This window comes from Drosophila sulfurigaster, chromosome X (assembly GCF_023558435.1).
Source record: "Drosophila sulfurigaster albostrigata strain 15112-1811.04 chromosome X, ASM2355843v2, whole genome shotgun sequence".
NCBI lineage: Eukaryota > Metazoa > Arthropoda > Insecta > Diptera > Drosophilidae > Drosophila > Drosophila sulfurigaster.
The window spans coordinates 4,889,628-4,909,381 of NC_084885.1; the positions used below are offsets into that span (position 1 = coordinate 4,889,628).

At 29.4% G+C, this 19,754-nt stretch overlaps 1 protein-coding gene across 1 annotated transcript; it reads left to right on the forward strand.

The window, feature by feature from the left end:
- The first annotated feature begins 143 nt into the window (after nucleotides 1-143).
- LOC133847735 (uncharacterized) lies at nucleotides 144-17,940 on the forward strand. Its single transcript, XM_062282930.1, has 3 exons — nucleotides 144-511; nucleotides 605-876; nucleotides 17,931-17,940. Exons 1-3 carry the CDS (start codon nucleotides 482-484, stop codon nucleotides 17,938-17,940), a joined length of 312 nt encoding a protein of 103 aa, XP_062138914.1. The 5' UTR covers nucleotides 144-481.
- The last annotated feature ends 1,814 nt before the right edge of the window (nucleotides 17,941-19,754 follow it).

Here is a 19,754-nt window from a genome sequence, read left to right on the forward strand (position 1 = left end):
GGTCTCATGTGTGTGTTGATGATGTTGTGTTTCTGTTTTTTTTTTTTATTATTTGTTGTAGCCGCAAGTGAAATGCAAAGTGAAGGCGCAGCCGCAGCCTAAATGAGTTAGTGTTGCTGCGTGTATATGTGTGTTTATGTGGCACAAGCATTTTAATTGAGAAAAAATTATAAATCGTAGTCGGCGTCAATTGTGCGTGTGTTTTTGCTTTAATTCACAAAACACTAGATTTGTTTTCTTTTTTTTATTTTCCGCCTCTTCTCTCCGCGATGGCTTTTATTATTGTCGCGACGCACGCGTGTTAAACGTTTTTTTTTTTCGTTGTATATTTTGTGTGTTTATTTTTTTTTATTGCTTTGTTTGTTGTGTGTGTGGTTTGTGTGTCATATGTGGTCATAGCAAAAGTGTTAATTTTGTTTATGTTTCTCAATATAATTATTATTGCGGTTGACGCTGCTGCTGCTGCTGCTGCTGTGATTCAATGTTCTCCGCTGCCAATGGGAAAATCAAGGTGCAGCATTTCTCCACTTAACAACGCATTCCAATAAGCCATCACACATATTCCAATATTCCAATAAGCATCGTTCCTTGTTGTTGTTTGCAGTTGCCGCCACACGACACGGATGCAGCCGCGTCGTCAACGCTGCGCTGCTTGCTCAATGGACCCTTTCGTGATCTGCATTTCAATGTGTCCGACCATCGGTTAATTCCAGTGCACGACGTCGTCTTCCTCGACGACATCGAACGCAATGTGAAGCCGCTCATCTATCGCCCTGTGCTGCCAGAGGCGCTGCTGTCGACGTCGACGCCAACGGCAACGTCGAGGCTCAAGTCAGCTGAGTCAGCTGTCAACAACAACAACAACAACTACAGCAGGTGAGTGCGCCTTGTGCCCTTGAACTTGATTCACGTCTATACGTCTGTCTCACTCGCCGTCTCACTCTGTCGCGCTCCCACGCACTCATTTCATTTGGTTTTTGTGTGTCATTCCAATTAGACTTGCTCCAGGTTGCTCTCATTTATTAATTGAGCCGTTGGCTAAAAACCGAAACAGTTAGAATTACAAGCAACACAACATAACACAAAAAATAACTCACACCGGTTGTGAGTTTTTTTTTCCTTTTTGGCTGTTGCCCCACTGTGCTTTAAACACGGTTAAATAAAACAACACAACGAGTTTATTGCTTTAGCAATGAATTTTTAAAACAATATGTGATTCCATTGTGATTTCATTTAGAGCGTTATTATTTTTAAATAAAAGCTTTATTGTAAAGATATTTGCGAATGACAGTGAAGCATCGCTATGACAAAATTTAAAGGGGCAGCTTAATAGGAATATAATAAAAAATTGTAGTCCAACTTTATTGAAAATAATTAGTAAATAAGAGTCAACTACAGTGAAACTTGGATATAACAAAGTTAATGTGTAACAAAATATTATGTGACTGTAGCAAAGGTTGAAAAATAATATGAATGCTTAGGTAAATGTTTTATGATATAAATAAGACAGTTATAAGTTAATACAGTTGAGCTTCGCTATAGCAGAACATATAGAAATTAAAATTCCTATGGTTACAAAGTTTGGGAAATGTATTATTATTATTATTATAGAGTATTAAAATACAAATAAATTATTATAAAATAATTTAACGACCAAGAATTTATTTTAGTTTAATAAATGTATTATAATTTATTATAAAATATTAAAATATAAACAAAATATTATAAAATAAATTATAAATAAATTTTAAATATGAGATGAGTTAAGAGAATTTCTACATATAAAAAACATCTAGTTTTTTTTTTGCTTCATTCAAAAGTCAAATTATACAACTTTTATTAAATTTTAAATAAATTATTTAAAAAGTTCTAAATATTAAAAAGCAACACAATAGTCATTTTTATCTTCAGATAAATTACAGAGGAATGATTTTGAAGTTATTCACGAATCCCAATAAAATATTTTTCCAAAAAATTATGCATAAACTCAAACAACCGAAACTATAAAACTTTGTTCCTAGATTTCAATAAATTATCAAAAATATATTTAATTTTTTACATTATTATCGGTTAGGAACCAAACCAACGAAAATTTGTTTAAGCATATTATTTGAGAAATCACAAACGAACTATTAAAATGTTTTTTTTTTTTCGCATCTGATAAGAAGCTTCCTCTTCCTAACTGGTTCCGTAAAAATAGAAATAGCAAAACGAAAAGAAAAGAAAAAAAAGAAGAGAATACTCGGAATAGATCGCGGAAATTCTAACCTTGTCACCTGGTACTAATTAGTAATGTTTTACGACCGTTTAACTGTTGTCTGTCGGGCGCTACGCGATAAGAAATCTGCCGAGCTCCCGATAAGAGGAAGCAACACAATTGTTGAGCGTACAATATAATCATCATCATCATCATCGTCGTCATCATCATCATCGTAAGCATCAACAATATCATCTTGCACAATTACATTCGCATTCACATCATTGTCATTATTATTATCAACGCTGATTCGACGTCATCATAATTAAATTATTTATAATTTATATTGTGTGAGACTCACAGCTGGAGACGAGTATAAGCACTTTATATATACGTATATATACACCATATAAATACCTATTTGTAGGCTCATTTATGGTCTGCGTGTGTCTGTGTGTAAATTGTTCTGAAGTATTACTCAGATTTTGCAACGTGGGTTGCTTATCAAATTGTTATGCGTGTTTATTCTGTATTATTATTTATTTCTATTATTTTGTTCGTGTTCTTTTCATTTACGATGAGTGCTTATTTGTTTTGTTATTATTTGTTGCCTGCATACCCTGTATTTAATGTGCTTACCAAAGCGGGCCAACAATCCATAATGGTAATAGAACACGTCAAACGATCGCAAAACATGAAAGCGAAAGATTGTCTAACGATGCGCAAAGCAATTAATAACTTTCATACAATTTATCACACTTTATAGGGTATTTTGGTAGAGTGGAAATCGAAGAAATAGTTGCAAATAAACTGCGAAAATTATTATTCTTTATAAGTATGATTTGCAAATACCTTTAAAAGTCCGTCATGGCTCTTCTCCTAGTAGGCTAAGATTTTTTATAAATTTTTGTCTACTTTTATAAATAAATAAATAAATAACCTTTAAAAGTTTCAATAAATATCTTTATTTACTTTTTCTAAGGTATACTCTAGTCGCTCAATAAATTCTTATAAATGAAGAGGGTATTTTGACAAAGTAGAAATTGAACTAAAAGTTAGAAATAAAAATGCACGGTCTTGGCTGCTTTAGCTGACAATCTGGTATATTTAGTATTTTATTTTATTTAGTATTTTAAATGTATAGTAATATACTAAATAGAACATTCGGTATTTTTAGTATTTTGCGGTATATTTTAATAATAATGTACAAGTATACATTTAGTATTTTATTTTATTCAATATTTTAAATGTATATAAATATACTTATTATACCATTCGGTATATTTTTAGTATTTTTGCGGCATATTTTAAGAATAATAACACAATATACCAAGTATAGCCTTCGGTATATTTTTAGTATTTTTTGCGGTATATTAATTTGGTATATTTTAAGAGTAATACCACACTTTTTTGCTCTTATTCAAATTATGTTACAGGTATTTCACGATCGAGCACACTCAATTGAAGGTTTTTTACGTGGTATTCTTTATAAATATGATTTGCAAATTGTTTTTAAAGTTCCTATAAACGCATGTATGTACATATCTCTAATTAAATTTTCTAGGGTATGCTGTAGTCGCTTAATAAACTTTTCTAAATGAAGAACGTATTTTGGCAAAATGGAAATTGAATTAATAGTTAGAAATAAAGATTCATTCCTCTATGACAACTAATATTCTTTATTAAAGACTTTCAAATAGCTTTTTATATTTATAATTTATTAATTTCCAAGGTATGCGTTAGTCGTGCACACTCCAAAAGTTGTTAATGTTTGAAGAGCAATGCAACAAGATATTTATAAGAGAGCTGCTTTAAGTTATCTATAAAGTTAGCTTTCAATTAACATTGTTTAGGGTATTAAATCTTCGACAGACTTTGGGTTGTTATTTTTACAGTTAACAGTTGGAAACTTGTAAATGAAGTAGAAATTCAATAGATATCATTGTTGTCTGTGTAAAGAGTAATTTATTATAGAACTATTGTAAACAGCTTGAAGATAACTATTACAATTTTAAGATTATATTGATTGTAGATAGCAATTAAAATTTCAAGTTTATATTTAACAGACGAAGTTTGTTGATCTTTCAATTATATATTGTATTAACAATTAGTTGCCATTTAAGCAGAAGTTTAGATTAATAAGTCAGTGAACTGTTTGACAAATTTGAAGGCACCTTTTAGGGCAACGGGAATGCCCTCTGCAAGGTCGTTGAGTGCCGGGTATTTGAGGTCTTCCGCCATGCGAAGGTTTTTTCAGTTGACACCTTTTTTTTTTGCTTTTGTCGTCGCTTAATTTTTTGAGGTTTTTTGGTTTTGTTACTTGTCTTTTTCCCAAAAAAAAATCACATCCGTCGTGTCTGCAACAGTGGCTGCTAAAATTGTGCGGCCTTGGCAATGAACGATGAGAAGCGTGGCAGCAATTATGTCTTTTGCATAATTTAAAATCTAAATCGCAGTCGCACAGTCGTTGGCATTGACAGTTGGTCGTTTGGTGTCGAGTTGCAGCAAGTTGCAACAACTTCAATTAACGTGCGCTCAAACAAAGCGTGGTATAATTTGTCATTCGAGATGGTTGCATCAATAATTGCAATTCATTTCATTTGCAGCTACATTTGTCCCGATCAAACCCAGAAAGAGATAGACACAGAGAGAAAGAGAGAGAGAGAGAGATAGAGGAAGCTTGCCTTTGTTGAAAATATAATATCATATTGCAACATTGGCTTTGTCATTGTCGAGACCATTTGTCTAATTAACTTTGGCCTACGTTCTGCAAATTGGTAATTTGCATTGCGAAATTATTGTGCTGCCGACGCAGCCGTCGATTAAATAATTACGCACTTTAATTGCTCAAACATTTTGCCCAAATTCTGTAAATGTCATCTGCAAATTGTCTCCAGTTTCAATCTTGTTGCAACACTAAATGCTAAATGCCAAATGCTCGACTGCAACACGAGAATGCTACATAAGTTTAAATTCAACTAAAGCCAAATATTTCCGCGTTGAATATTTTAGATTATAAATATAATATTTGATATGTTTTAAGATAAAATAAAAGTGAAAAGAAATCGATTGATTTTTAATATTATCATTATCTAAAATTACGAAATACTAAATAAAATTTGAAATGAATTAAAGTAATTTTAATATGAATATATTGAAGATGTTGATGAACTTACAGTATTGTAATACCAAAAAAACTAAAGTCAATATAAGAAATAAAATATATTAATAAAATAGAATACATTTCAGAGACTTTAAGAGATAGAGATATTATTTTTTTACGCTAATAATCAGTACAGTTTTTATGATTCCTTAAAATTAGTTTTTCTGATAAAAATTTTAAAAGTTAGTTAAGAAATACTTTATATGTAAAATGCTTCGGCTGTCAATATGGTATATTTTGTACTCTATGGTATATTTTACATATAGTTCTATATCAATATACCAACATACTAAAATATATCATAAGTATTTTAGTATTTTTCGGTATATTTTAAGAATAATATAGCACTGCTTTGATCTTATTCAAAATAGACATTTCACAGTCGAAAACTCTCGAATATAACTTTATTACATATTTTTTAAATAAATTTTCAAAAACAAACAAAGAAAGAAATATAAAAAATCAATGAATATTTTGTAAAACGTAAAATTTTGATAAATGTTGATTTCTCCTGTTATCCAAATTTCAAATAAAGTAAATTTTATAAGTCGTAATATTAATGAATTTAACTGAAAATAGTTTTGGATAAAACAAATTTATCTTTATGAATATCTATAGTGTCTCAATTCGATGCACAGATGAGTAGACAGAAGCATGAGTCTAATGCTGTTTTAAACATGTGACAAATGCTAAAAAATACCCCATGCAGATGCATAAAAATAAATCAGATTCCGAAACGAAGAATAGTGAGAGAACTGAAGAAGAATGAGAACCTATTTTAAGAGTTATTTAAAAGCAGTTCAAGAAGGGAAAATGTATTGAAATATGTATGATATATTTAACTTCAGTTTTTACCAATTATTTGAAAAGATATTAAATAAAAGAGTAAATTATTTTAATTAACATTTTTCAATGAAAAATTGGTCTAGCATTTTGTTTATTTTAAAAATTTCATAAGCAAAAATTAATCTACTATATCTAAACGTGTTTTACAAATTTGAAATATAACCAACTAGTTATTATTTATTTTGTTTATTTACACTTAATTTACAATTGAAATTAAGCGAAAACCATATTTTTGAATTGAGTACTGGCAACTAATATGGATGTGGGAAAAATAACTGAAAAAAAAATAGAAATTGAAAATATTTGCGACTTAAATATTTTATTAAATGAAGCAGTTTTTATTAAAAAAAAAATTGTTTTTAAAGATCTTTGCTTTTTTCTTTCTTTTAGTTTCCATCATTATTCTTTGTTTCAATTATTGAATATATTATTTTGTTAAACTACAAAAAGCATAACAATTTATGTTAATTCGATTTATTTTCCTAAATTCAAGAAATTTATAATTTATCAAATTTATGCATTAATTATAATAATGAAATATATTAGCGAGTTTTGAAGTACATTCATACATGCGATTTCGGCAATAATTTTCGTTGGATGAGCAGCAAAAACAATATTCAAAAGCGTATATAAAATAGAAGAAGAGTGTGCTCGACTGTGAGATATCCGCTATCCATTTTTATTAATACAAAAACAGTGCGATTCTTAAAATTTACCAAATTAATAAACAACAAAAATATCAGAGGACATATTTGGTATATTAATATATTACTACACTTTAAACGTACCCAAGAATACAAAATATACCAAATTTATAAACCACAAAAATACTAAAATATACCAAAGGCTATATTTGCTATATTGAAGTATATAATTGGTATATTAATATATTAGTACACTTTAAACATACCAAAGAGTACAAAATATACCAAATTCATAAACCGCGAAAATACTAAAAAATATATATTGTATTATAATGTGTAGAAATATATAAATATATCATTATATATTTCTACACATTAAACATACCCAAAAGTGCACAATATACTAAATTCATGAACCGCAAACATACTAAAATATACTAAAAGATATACTTGGTATATTTATGTATTTCTACACAGACCCAAGATCACAAAATATGCGAAATTTATAAACCGCAAAAATACTAAAATATACTAAAAGATATATTTGGTATAGTGACATCTTAATCATACCCAAGAGTATAAAATATACCAAATTAATAAAACACAAAAATACTAAAATATACCAAAATATATATTTGGTATAGTGACATTTTAATCACAAGAGTACAAAATATACCAAATTAATAAAACTCTAAAATACTAAAATATACCAAAGGCTTTAAATGGTATATTGATGTAATACTACATTAAGAATATATAACTTTATAGGGTTAGAGATGCATCCTTCTGGTTGTGACATACATATGAACATTTCCTGCTGGCACAAAGTTATAATACCTCTCTACTCTATGTGTAGTGGGTATAAAAATTGAAGATGAAAATAATAGAAATAACAACTAATACTCGCACTCACTGAGTGAGTGCCCACAACACAAGACAACTAAACACAACGCAAAGCAACACTCGATGCCTTGGCATTGAAATGGCTCGTTAAATGTGCGCGTTTTTGCCTTTGTGTCTCGGCTCAGCTCATTTTCAATTTTATGGTTCTTTTGGCTTGCCGGCAACCGACAACCGACAACCGACAACCGGAAGTGTTGCCAATGCGGCCAAAGCAACCAGCCAGCTAGCCAGCCAGCTAGCAAGCTAGTCAACTTGGCAAAACAGCCGACTGGCCAATAATTGTTAATAATTGTTGTTGCTGCTGTTTCTGTTTTTGTTGTTGCTGTTGTTGTTGTTGTTGCTGTTGTCGCCAATGCGAAGCTTGCAAATGAATGGCTAATAAGCCAGTGTGGCAAAGCCAGCTTCGAAAATCAATAATAACAATGAAAACTAAGTGTGCAAAGCGGGTGTGATGCAGCTGTAGACACCCTGTAATGAATGGAATTTAATATTAATATCAAGTGTAAATATTGTAATTAAACACATTAAAAAAAAAATGGTAGAAAACTTGAAGAAGAAAAACAATCGACTAAAAAATACTCTGCATAATAAATAATAATAATAAAATACATATATTATGAATACAATATAAACTCATCATTTTTTTTTTGGTTAAGTCTATTCTCTTTCAAATATCTTAAAAAATAAATTAATTAATTCCACTTTTTTTTTGGTTTTTTATTTTGGTTTTATATGAATATTAATTTCGACTAGTTTACAAAAAAAGTAAAGAATTTTTTACAATAAATATTCACTCAACTCACAGTTTTTGTGAATTGATGAATTAATTTGGAATATAATAGATAAAAATATAAATTTCTTACGGTCAAAAATGTTGTTTTCGCTTTTTTTCGCCATTTTTTTTGTTTTTCGATAATTTTATTAAAAAATTAGAAGACAAATGAAAGAATATCTTGTATGTTAAAAGATTAAACTAATCCTGCGTTTAAATAAAATTAATATCTCTTTTAGTTTGTCCAGTATATTCATTCAAATTTGTCGGTTCGTGGTGGTTGAAATAAGCTGCATATCATATTAAATCTAGTATTAAATCTTAAATTGAATTATACAGCACAGAAAGTAATCCCTGCTGGCGCCCTCAACTCATTTTCAATTTTATTTTATACATATTAATATGATGATGAATTTATTTCAAGTAAAACAAGTAAGAAAGTTACCTTCGAGTGTGCTCGACTGTGAGATACCCGCTAAAAAAAATATGCGAAATAAATATACCGTAAAAACACTAAAATATACTAAAGGTTATTTTTGTTATATTGCTATGGTACTACAAAATATACCAGATTTTTAGCCATATATACTAAGACCCGTAGTAAGTAAGCGTTTTTGTCCAAGCAAAAGAATTTTGTAAATAACTTCTACTATTTTTATACGATCGCAACTAAATTTTCAAATTGTTTGTATGAAATTTGAGGAAAACAGGAAAATAATTAAAATATCGTTTTTGGCTCTAATTAAAGTGAAAATCTAGAGCTATAAAATTCATTTATCATTCAAGCCAAAAAAAGTGTATATTTTTTTTTTTTAAATTTTAAAAAGCGTTTCAACAGACATTTTCACCAGAGAATTATCCATACTTTTTTTTTGAGTACAACCAATTATGTTTAATACTTTACTATTTACAGAATATATATATATTTTTTTAATATCACTTTAATACTTTACTAGTTGTACAATATTAATTTTATTTTAACAATTTGAAGTTTTTATACTTTTAAATAATACAAAATTTATATTATAGTCGCTAGCAACAATATAAGTTTTTTTTTCAATAATATCTAAACTCATTAAACATCAAAATAAAAATAAATATATTATGATCTTATATTATTATATTTATTATTTTTATGATATATTTTTAGTATTTCAAACAATGGAACTACTAAAATTATTTACTATCGACAGTTTGTTATTTGCATCACATCAAACTTATAACTAATTATGCTTTTAAATAATATGAAGAATATGTTATACTTGCTTTGAAGTTTCCTGCAAAAATTTAAACTTTTTGACAGAGTAAATTTGATTGGATGACATTTATTTTCAATTTCAATAACTGAAATGTGCAATGCTAAAATCACGTTCAACTGAGAAGATTTGAAGTTCATCAAAACAAAACAAAACGAATGTCGCAATAATTCGAGAATATGTATCTTTGAGATACTTGGTAGCTTATGGCAGTGATTTGAAGCCAAATTCGGCTGCAGGCAATATGCTAATCAGATGGGGCTTCCTATATGGCTGGCTGCTAGAGCAACCGCCAGAGCAAATGTCCCCCAAACAATGTCGCCCCCAAAAATCGCTGACCCCATTTAAAAAAGCAAAAACAAAGTAAGTAAGCGAATGTATCCAAGTGTGTGTGTGTCTGTGTGTGTGTGTGTATGAGAGTGTGCGTGTTGGTCAGCTAATTGAATTAGCATAGAAAATCACCTGGCGGCCTTTTCGAAGCCCCACAGAGTCAAAGCGACTCTGCTTTGGCTTTGGCTTTTTGCTACGCGACGCTTTCCTAGCGCCAATTGCAGTTTTGGATGCGTTCGGTGCAAGTCTCAACTCGAGTGGCGTAGCAAACAAAACAATTTGCGTGTTTCTTCTTTTTTTTTCTTGTTACTGGTGACAACGATCAAGTGTGTTGAACAAGACAAAAGCAAGCGAGCGAGCGAGTGAGAAAGTGAACGTGAACGAGATCGAAGTGAGAGAAAGAGCGAAAGAAAGTGAAAGAAAATGCCGGAGCGAAGCATTAGTCAACGCGATCTCGATGAGATCGAGATCGAGAGCGATGAGGAGGACGATGAGCTGGAGCAAGGCGTCGGTCTGCCAGTTCAATCGATGCGACGTCGCGGCGGCGTTCCCAACTCTGAGATCGGCAGCCAGGGCCAGGGGCGTGGCAGAAGCGGCAGCAATGCCAGCCACAGCCACAACGGTGGGGGACAGCAGCGAGGAGGAGCAGGGGGAGGAGGAGATCGGGATCGCGAGCGCGAACGCGAACGGAGTCGGGAGCGTGAACGTTTTGGCAGCGGGAATGCCGCGCAGGAGGCCAAGTTCTATGACGATGATGAGCGGAGGGAACGCGATGGCTACGATGAGGATAGCGACGATGAGGATGACATTGAAATGCTGGATTAGTGAGTGCCACAAAAACCAAAAAAAAAACCAAAAAACAAAACTAGAAACACAAACAGAAACGAACTTAATGCATTTTTAATTTAATTAGTCGTGTGTTTTCTATTTGAACTTGTGGTCAGCTTTTTGTTATTGTTCTCTTTTTTTTTTTTTTACGTTTATTGTGTCTTGTGTCCTGTGCTCACTCCCGATTTTACGGTCTAGTTTTTCACTTCACTCCCCCAACACACAGAAGGCATTTTATTTTGCAGCTTGCTTGCGCGCGCGCTTTTCAATTAAAAGCGAAAAATTTGCTTAAATGGATTTTCTTAATTCCACGCAGCAGCCAAAGCTTATTTTCTCCTCCACACATTTTTTTATGCATCTCCTTTTTTTTATCGCTTCTTTCGCTGTTTAAAGTATTAAGTTTCATCGCTCGCTCGGATTAGTTTATCGCTGCATTATGCTGCCCACGTTTTTTTCTTGTTTCTTGTTTTGTTTTTATATTGAGGATTGAGCATTTCATTTGCTATTTATTAGCCATAATTACTTGTTGACTTTTTGCTATTTTTGCTTTATGCGTTATACTTTATGTGTGTATTGCGCATTACTCATCTGTTGCTGTTGCTTTTGCTTTTGCTGTGTTGTTTAAAACCCTGTCCCTCCCAAATTCAATGGCCAGGCGAAAAGGCACTTAAGCACTTCATTGCCAACATGTGTGCTCTGTGGCCACATTTTACCCAGACTTCAGTTTAACTCAGTCATTTGCCGTTTTGATCTCTAAGCACAACCCCAGACAACCTAAATAAAGTTGTGCGACAATATTGGGAGTCGACTAGAAGATACCCTAGACTGAAATTTTAAAACTCTAAATAAAAGTAATATTTTGGAAATTCATAATTCATACTAATACTTCATAATCAATTGAATAAAAGAATCTTAAAGGGAAAGTATGAAATTGGAATTTGAAATATTTAATATTTAGTTGTATAAATTTATTTTATAATAAAAGTATTAAATTCGAATTTAAAATATTTCATAGTTGAATAAATTATTTTCAAAATTCAATTCGAAATTGAAATATTTCATAAATAGTTGAATAAATTAATTTTAAAATTAAAAAAGGATTGAATACAAATTTAAAATACTTCATAATTGAATACAGGAGTTGAAATACTTTATAATTAGTTGACCAAATGAATTTTATAATAAAAGTATTGAATTGGAAGACTTAAAAAATAGTAAAAGTATTAAATAGGCATTTGAAACTTTTCATAATTATTCTAATAAATGAATTTTAAAACTCAAAATAAAAGTACTATTTTGGAAATTCATATTTCATAATTTGATGAATGAATTTTAAAATTCAAATTTGAAATACAGTTGAATAAAAGAATCTTAAATGAAAAGCGTTTAATTCAAATTTAAAATGTTTAATATTTAGTTGTATAAATTTAGTTTATAATAAAAGTATTAAAATAGAATCTAAAACATTTCATAGGAGTTGAAATTATTTAATAATTAGTTGAATTTAAAAAACAAAAATAAAATGAATTCGAATTTGAAATATTTAGTTGTATTCATTTATTTTATAATAAAAGTATTAAATTGACATTTAAAATAATTCATAGTTGAATAAATGAATTTGAAAATAAAAAGTAAAAGTATTAAATAGGAATTGAAATTATTTAATATTTATTTGAATTTCAAAAATAAAAATCGATTTTAAAATTAAAAATAAAAGCACTTAATTGGAATTTGAAATGTTTCTTAATAAGTTGAATAATTAAATTTTGTTATAATATAGAATTAAAAATATTTCACAAATATTTGAATAAATGAATTTTAAAATTAAACATAAAATTATTCAAAAGGATATTAAAATACTTCATAATTAGTTTAATAAATGGAATTTAAAAATCACAATAAAAGTATTCAATTGGAATTTATAATATTTCATAATTTGTTTTTATATATAAATGAATTTGAGAATTACAAATAAATATATTGAATAGGAATTTAAATTATTTAATAGTTAGTTGAATAAATTTGTCAGGAAATCGTTTTAAATAGAATAATTTTGATGATATAAGAAAAGTAGGAATTTAATGTTTCGTAATTATTTGTGAAAAGTACAACAAATAGTTTTTAAATAAAATATTTTGTGTAAAGATGTAAAATATTTAAATATTCTCTATACAAATGATTTTATGAAAGGGAATATTAAATAGTTCAAAATAACTCAGTATAAAAAACACTTTCAACGTTAAAAGAAGATGCAATTTAATAATAATTTTATGATTAAATAATTGGAATTAGATATAGAACAGTTGAAACTCAAATTTGTTATATTTTGACTACTCAATAATCATGTAATGATTATTTTAGTATTTATTATTACCACCAAACAAGTTCAAAAGTTTAATCTACCCATTTCCTCTTCTATAAACCTATCATATCCTTTTTGAGTTTACTTATTTGTATAGTATATAACATATATATGTATATGTATAGTATAAACATAAAGTGACAAGCAGCCCTTCCATAACTTTAATCGTTTCGTTTGCTGAATTGAAATGTTTTCAGTTTTGCGGCTTTGCGGTTGCGTTGCGTCAAAAAGTTAATGCAATGACATGAGATCCACATGAAAATATAACATACATATGTATATACATATATACGAGTATTATGATATTTGTATTTATGTTTCTATTTACGCTTTTTGCCCATGTTCCATAATTTGAAAGCTAGCGAAGGGGTAGAAAGCCAAAAACTGTGACAGCAAAGTGAAAGCAAATGATAGAGAGAAAGAGAGAGAGAGAGAGAGAGAGAGTTGAGGCAAGAAACTTAATTTATTATTCCTTAGTAAAATCTCAAGGTTAGCCAAAAAAAAACAAAAATGGCAGCTGGAAAATGGCGAATGCTAAAAAGCGAAAAGCGAGCGACTAATTTGTCACTTTCGGTGCCAAAAATTGTTGTCTACTTTAAAGCGCACTTGGAGATGAGCACGTGATTGAAGCTTGGCATGAAAAACTGAAGGAAAACTGGCGAAAATTTATCGAAAATAAATTCAAAAGTGAAAATGAAGAAAGGAAGGAAAATTTTGTGAATGAGTGGGAATGTTAAATAATAAAAAATAAATTTAAATTGCAATTCAATTTATTGAAAAAAATATCATTTAAATTCAATGTCATTACATTTTATTTATTAATATATGTAGATATATTATATAATTCAAATTAACACAAACGTATTTCTAAAGCACTGGGTTGATGCCTTTTAATTTTAAAATGTATTTTTATAAGATTTTAGTTTGTCTCTTCATCAATATAATTTGTTTGTGTAGATTAATGATATAAATCTTTTGAACATTTTCTGATACTCGTGACGCTTGCTTATTGATTTTAAAGGCTAAAACGTTTTTTTCTTTTATGTTTTGTACTTGTGGATTAATTAAATTTATTTACTTAGATTACTTTGTATTTTACTATTATTGACGTTCTTTTAATTATATTTAAATACATACATCATTTTGATATTAAGGCTCGAATATTGACCGTTTTAAAGATTTTATTTTAAAAATATTTATTTCGCTGTATTCTTTTTTTTACATTTTGTTTTTATTTATAATAATTATTTTAATTTATTATTTATTTTATCGAGGGATTGTGATTATTTATATGAATAATTGAGGGTTACATTTTAGTTGTATGTATGTATATTTTATTTATGTATGTTTAATGCGATACATTTAATTTATTGCTGAGAATAAATTTATTTTTTTGTTGAGCAATTGATTATGTATAAATGACATTATTTTAAATATAAATGAATTGCAGTTTATTATAATATATATTTTTGTTTTTTATTTATATAATAATTTGTTTTTTTTGTAGAGGATTTCCTGCTTTGTAATGAAGAATTAATGACTTTATTTTAAATTTGTATTTTTATTCTTTGCGATTCATTTAATTCATTTGCTTGGAATACGTTTTTTTGTTGATGATTGAATAGTGACTTAATTTAAAATATATTTGTATAAATGAGTTGTATTTTTTAAATTTTTGTTTAGTAATTTGTTATACTTTAAAATCTTAAGATAATTGTCGAATGAAGGGATTATTACAAATATAAATTATGGTTTTTATATCTTTGGATTTTCTAATTTTCAGAAATTTTAATTGATTTATAGATTATTACAAATGTCAATTATTGTTTTTTTTTGTATTTTTAATTGGGTTTTTTCTCATTATTTTGAATATTAGGTTTTGATAACTATTGAATAAAGGAAATTTTAGAGCTCTTCTTTTTGCTTTTTTGAATGATTTTAAATCAAAAGTTGTAATGAAATTTATTTGTAAAATGAGTACAGATGTTTATATCAAACAATTTCAAGCTTTCACGCATCCATCTCTAGTCTATGAAATGGGATGCAAAACATTTTGCGATGTTACTCAGTCGCTGGTTGTACATAAGGTGGATTTTATGGCCTACCTTCTTCAGTTTCTTGTCGCTGCCCGTTTTTTGGGGGTACGCTTTTTGTCATGCTGTGGGCGCTTAATTAAAATTAATGAAGTACGTCGGCTTTTTATCCTTTTGCCAGGCCAAGCTACAGTCGCTGCTGTTGCTGCTGTTGCTGTTGGATTTCATTCTCAGTGTCTCTGTGCTAACCAGAAATTCATTCAAGTCTCCCCGAGATGTTGTTGTTGCCCTCCAATGCCGCCGTAAATATTTGCGTCTGACTTTATTTTAAGTCTGTTAATTGAGCAGCAGCCGTCGCATATGTCTCGCTCTCTCTCTCTTTCTCTCTCTTTCGCTCTCTCTCTCGCTCTGTGTTGGAGTTGTAATGGGCTAACGGAGTGCCTTTTGCCGTAAAAATGAAGTTCGCTAATGAAGATTTACAAAAATAACAGCTATGCAGCTGTACTGCATGCTTTACTCACTCACTCATTTTACTAGCTGAATGATTGAATGACTGACTGACTGACGGACTGACGTTTGTGCTGCCTGCAGCTATTTCATTTTTTGCATACACATATTTTCACTTTAACATTCAACTCTCAAATGCGCTCACAGCAATTAATCATAATTTCCAAATTGTTTTCTGTTTTCTTTCTCACATTTTATTTGTTGCCCTCCACACACACACACACTGCAACTTGACCTTCTCTCTGTGTGTGTGTTTGTCTATGTGTGTGCTGTGCTCTCAAAATTGAGGAAAACTTTTATGCTCTCGATTTTCAATGGCGACTTGCACGAGTGAAATCGATCCACGGCAGCCACTTTAACATGCAAAACACTTGAGTACTTTCTCTGTTGTGTGTGTGTGTGTGTGTGAGTCTCATGTCTTTTTTTTCGTTTATACATATTCTGCATTTAAAAATCACAAAAAAAGTACATTAAATTCGTAAAAGCTTTACGCGAGCATTTAAGTGAAGAGCACAAGCTTAAAGCTCTCGGCTTACATTTTAAACGTGAATATTTAAAAGCAAACAAACTAAGTGGTCAACTTAAGTGATACCACTTAAAGCGCATTAAATTCGTAAAAGCTTTACCTGAGAATTTAAGGTACAAGCTTAAAGTTTTTCATCTTTAAGCGCCAACAAATTTAGCTTACCGTTGAAAAACATTCCTTTAACATTATTGGCCTACAAAATTACATTGAATTTACAGAAGCTTTGCGAGGGCAATTCAGTGAAAGCTTCAAGCTCAAAGCTCGTCATGAACCCTTAAATGTGAAGAAATTGAGATTAAGATTAAAGATTTACGATTTTAAAGCTAAGCATCGATTTCAAAACATTCACCATTCTTCATTGCTTACCAAAAAGACATATTTCATTGGTCAAAAGATTTGTGCCAGTATTTAAGAGAAAAAACACAAGCTTAAAGCTTGTTTTAAAAGCAAAAATAAATGCTAAGTTAAACTAAAAACACTAAGAGCACATTACATTTGTAAAAGCTTTTCGCGAGCTTTTAAATTAAAAATACAAGCTTACAGCTCTCGACTTATAATTTAGAAGTTAATATTTAAAAGCAAACAAATTAAGTCCAAACTAAAATAACATTCTATCTTAAAGCACATTAAATTCAAATTAAGCGTATCTAATTGAGATTAAAACTTAGTGCTTAAAACATTTATGCAAACACCTATCTTTGTTTACTAAAAATCACGTGAAATTCTTAAAAACTTTGCGCAAGCAAAAGCGTAAAGCTATGCATCTTTAAAAGGTTAAAGCTAAGTCCACAATTTAAAACAGCTATTCAACATTCTGCTTTTGCTGTAATGGCTCACTCTTGGCTATTAAAAACATTAAGCTCAACGCCCACCGTGAATGAGTTATTGCGGCATAAATTTACAGCACAAAAGGCAAAAGTATGGCGAGTCCTTTAATTCAGAAAAAAATGCATCTGTTGCCCAGCCCAAAAGAAGATGCAACAAAAAAAAAAACATAAAAAAAGAAAAGGAAAATACTAAATGAAAATGAGGACTAAAATGTAGAAAGCAACTTGCAACATTGCAACATGCAGAATGCCGTAACAAACACAACAACAACACAACAGTTTCCAGTAGGTTGACCAAAAATGTTCAAGTAAATATGCGCTTAGAAATTGTTGTTAAACAAAAGCTCTGAACGCCAAATACTTTCGCCTCATCATTTCCTTTGACTCAACAACAATGTGTGTGTGTGTGTGTATTATATATATGTATATATTTAATTTTATATGTTTAGTAGTCATTGTAACTTGTGCATTTTACTGGCTTGCATAAATATTTGACAGTGTGGCAAGTAAAATGGCCTTTGTCTTTGTCATCAAAAATGCTTTTTGGCATTATATTTTTAAAGTAATTCTTAAGAAATTTCGATGTAGCATACTTTTTGGGGCAGCGCTTTAAGTACTTGAAATTGTTCAAAGAGAAGTAGAAAATTTGTTAAAATACTTTGTATTTCATCAAACACAATATTTTTTCACTTTGCATTCAATTATTAATTTCATTTTTGCTTTTATTTCTTTTCAGTGATACGTGAGTACTTCGCACAATTCTTTAACAGCATAACGTTAAGCAATCATCGTTTAAATACAAAAACAAGAAGCAAAGTCAAATAGAATATCGAAATATCAGGTATTTACCATGACAATCGAAATAAATTTAAATGCCCCCAAACGATTTTTGCAATTGATTTTGTTTTGTTTGTGTTTTTGTCCCGTTTGCCGTTAACATGCGTTTATTTCATTTATTTATTTTACCAAAGTTCTCAAGTGCTTTTGCCCAAAATGACATCGGAAATTTTATGTTTTTTTTTGGAAACAAGGTTAACAATTGCAACAGTAATTAATTAAGCATTGTGCAAATTTAATGAAAATTTAAGCACTTAATCCAAAACAATTACAAATAAAAACAGCAAAGCGCTCGAAGCAAAAACAAAAAAACAAAACGAAATCAAAATTAATACAGTAAATTGTTAAGTCAAAAGTCGAGCATTAAATACACTACGTTAAATTATTTAATTAATAATGAATTAAATTTTAAATATACACAAAATATAATAAAATAGTTTCTTATTTGTTTAATATGAAAGGTCGAAATATTTAAATTTATAAAATTAAGTTAAATTAGAATTTGAAAGATTATGTTGGAATTCCTATTTTTTAATATATAATTATTAGTTAGAAATATTTAAGTTTTGCTTGAAATTGAAATGGAATTTATAAACATATATTTTAAATTATTTGTTCTTGTTTTAAAAATGTGAAAATAGAATTACAAAATGAAGTAACATAATTTAAGCTTTGAAACAGATTAAATTTCTGCATTTGAATTGTTCGTTTTTTCAGTTGAACTTTAAATTATTTGCAATAGCAAATATAACGAATTTTGATATATTTTTTTTTTATATATAATTATTAATTTATAATATTTAAGTTTCGCTTTAAATTGATTGGGATTTATAAACATAAATTTAACAATTTTTTTCATTTTTAAAAAGATGAAAATAGAATTTCAAAATTAGGAAATTTAAGCTTTGAAAGAGATCAAATTTCTGCATTTGAATTGTTCGTTTTTTTCAGTTGAACTTTACGAACGAATTTTGATATTTATTTTTTTAATATATAATTATTAGCCTACCATATTTAAGTTTCGCTTTAAATTGAAAGAGATTTCTTGTCATACATTTAAAATTTATCTTTTTCTGATTTTCAAAAGATAAAAATAATTTGAAATTTAAGCTTTGAAAGAGATCAAATTTCTGCATTTGAATTGTTCGTTTTTTCAGTTAAACTTTAAATTATTTGCACAAAATTTGCACTGACAAATAAAGCGAATTTTCATATTTGCTTGCCTGTTTTTTTTTGTTGGACTTTTCACTTTGTGAGTGTATTGAATATCGTAGAACAACTTTAGGCTATACAGCTGCAAACTGTGTTACATTAAGCAGCTATTATTGTTGATGCGTATACGAGGTTCTCTCTGTATTTATATAGATTTTTCTACATACAAATGTATCATAATATATATATATACATATATGTGGGGATATACGCACACATGCGTGTATATGTGTATTGAATCACGCCCACACACACACACAGAGACAGACACACACACATAGAAAGCATTTGTGACAACCTTTCCACCTGGCACGGCACGTTGTGTGTCAACCATTGTAATCATATTTCCCTCTTTACAAAACAACAATAACAACGCATAATACAAAGTGAAAAAGGCAGCTGGGATTCTCAGAGCGCGCTCAAGATGTTGTTGGATTATGGGGTCCGAATGCGTTAGGCGCCCAACAATACTATGCGAGGATTGAGACGACGCGTCAAGGCGGGCGACTTA

What these genes read in the sequence shown, in the direction of transcription:
- LOC133847735 (XM_062282930.1), top strand. Translation starts at nt 482, where the DNA reads ATGTTCTCCGCTGCCAATGGGAAAATCAAG. An exon ending in CTGCCAATGGGAAAATCAAG is followed by an intron (nt 512 to 604) that starts GTGCAGCATTTC and finishes TGTTGTTTGCAG; the next exon opens with TTGCCGCCACACGACACGGA.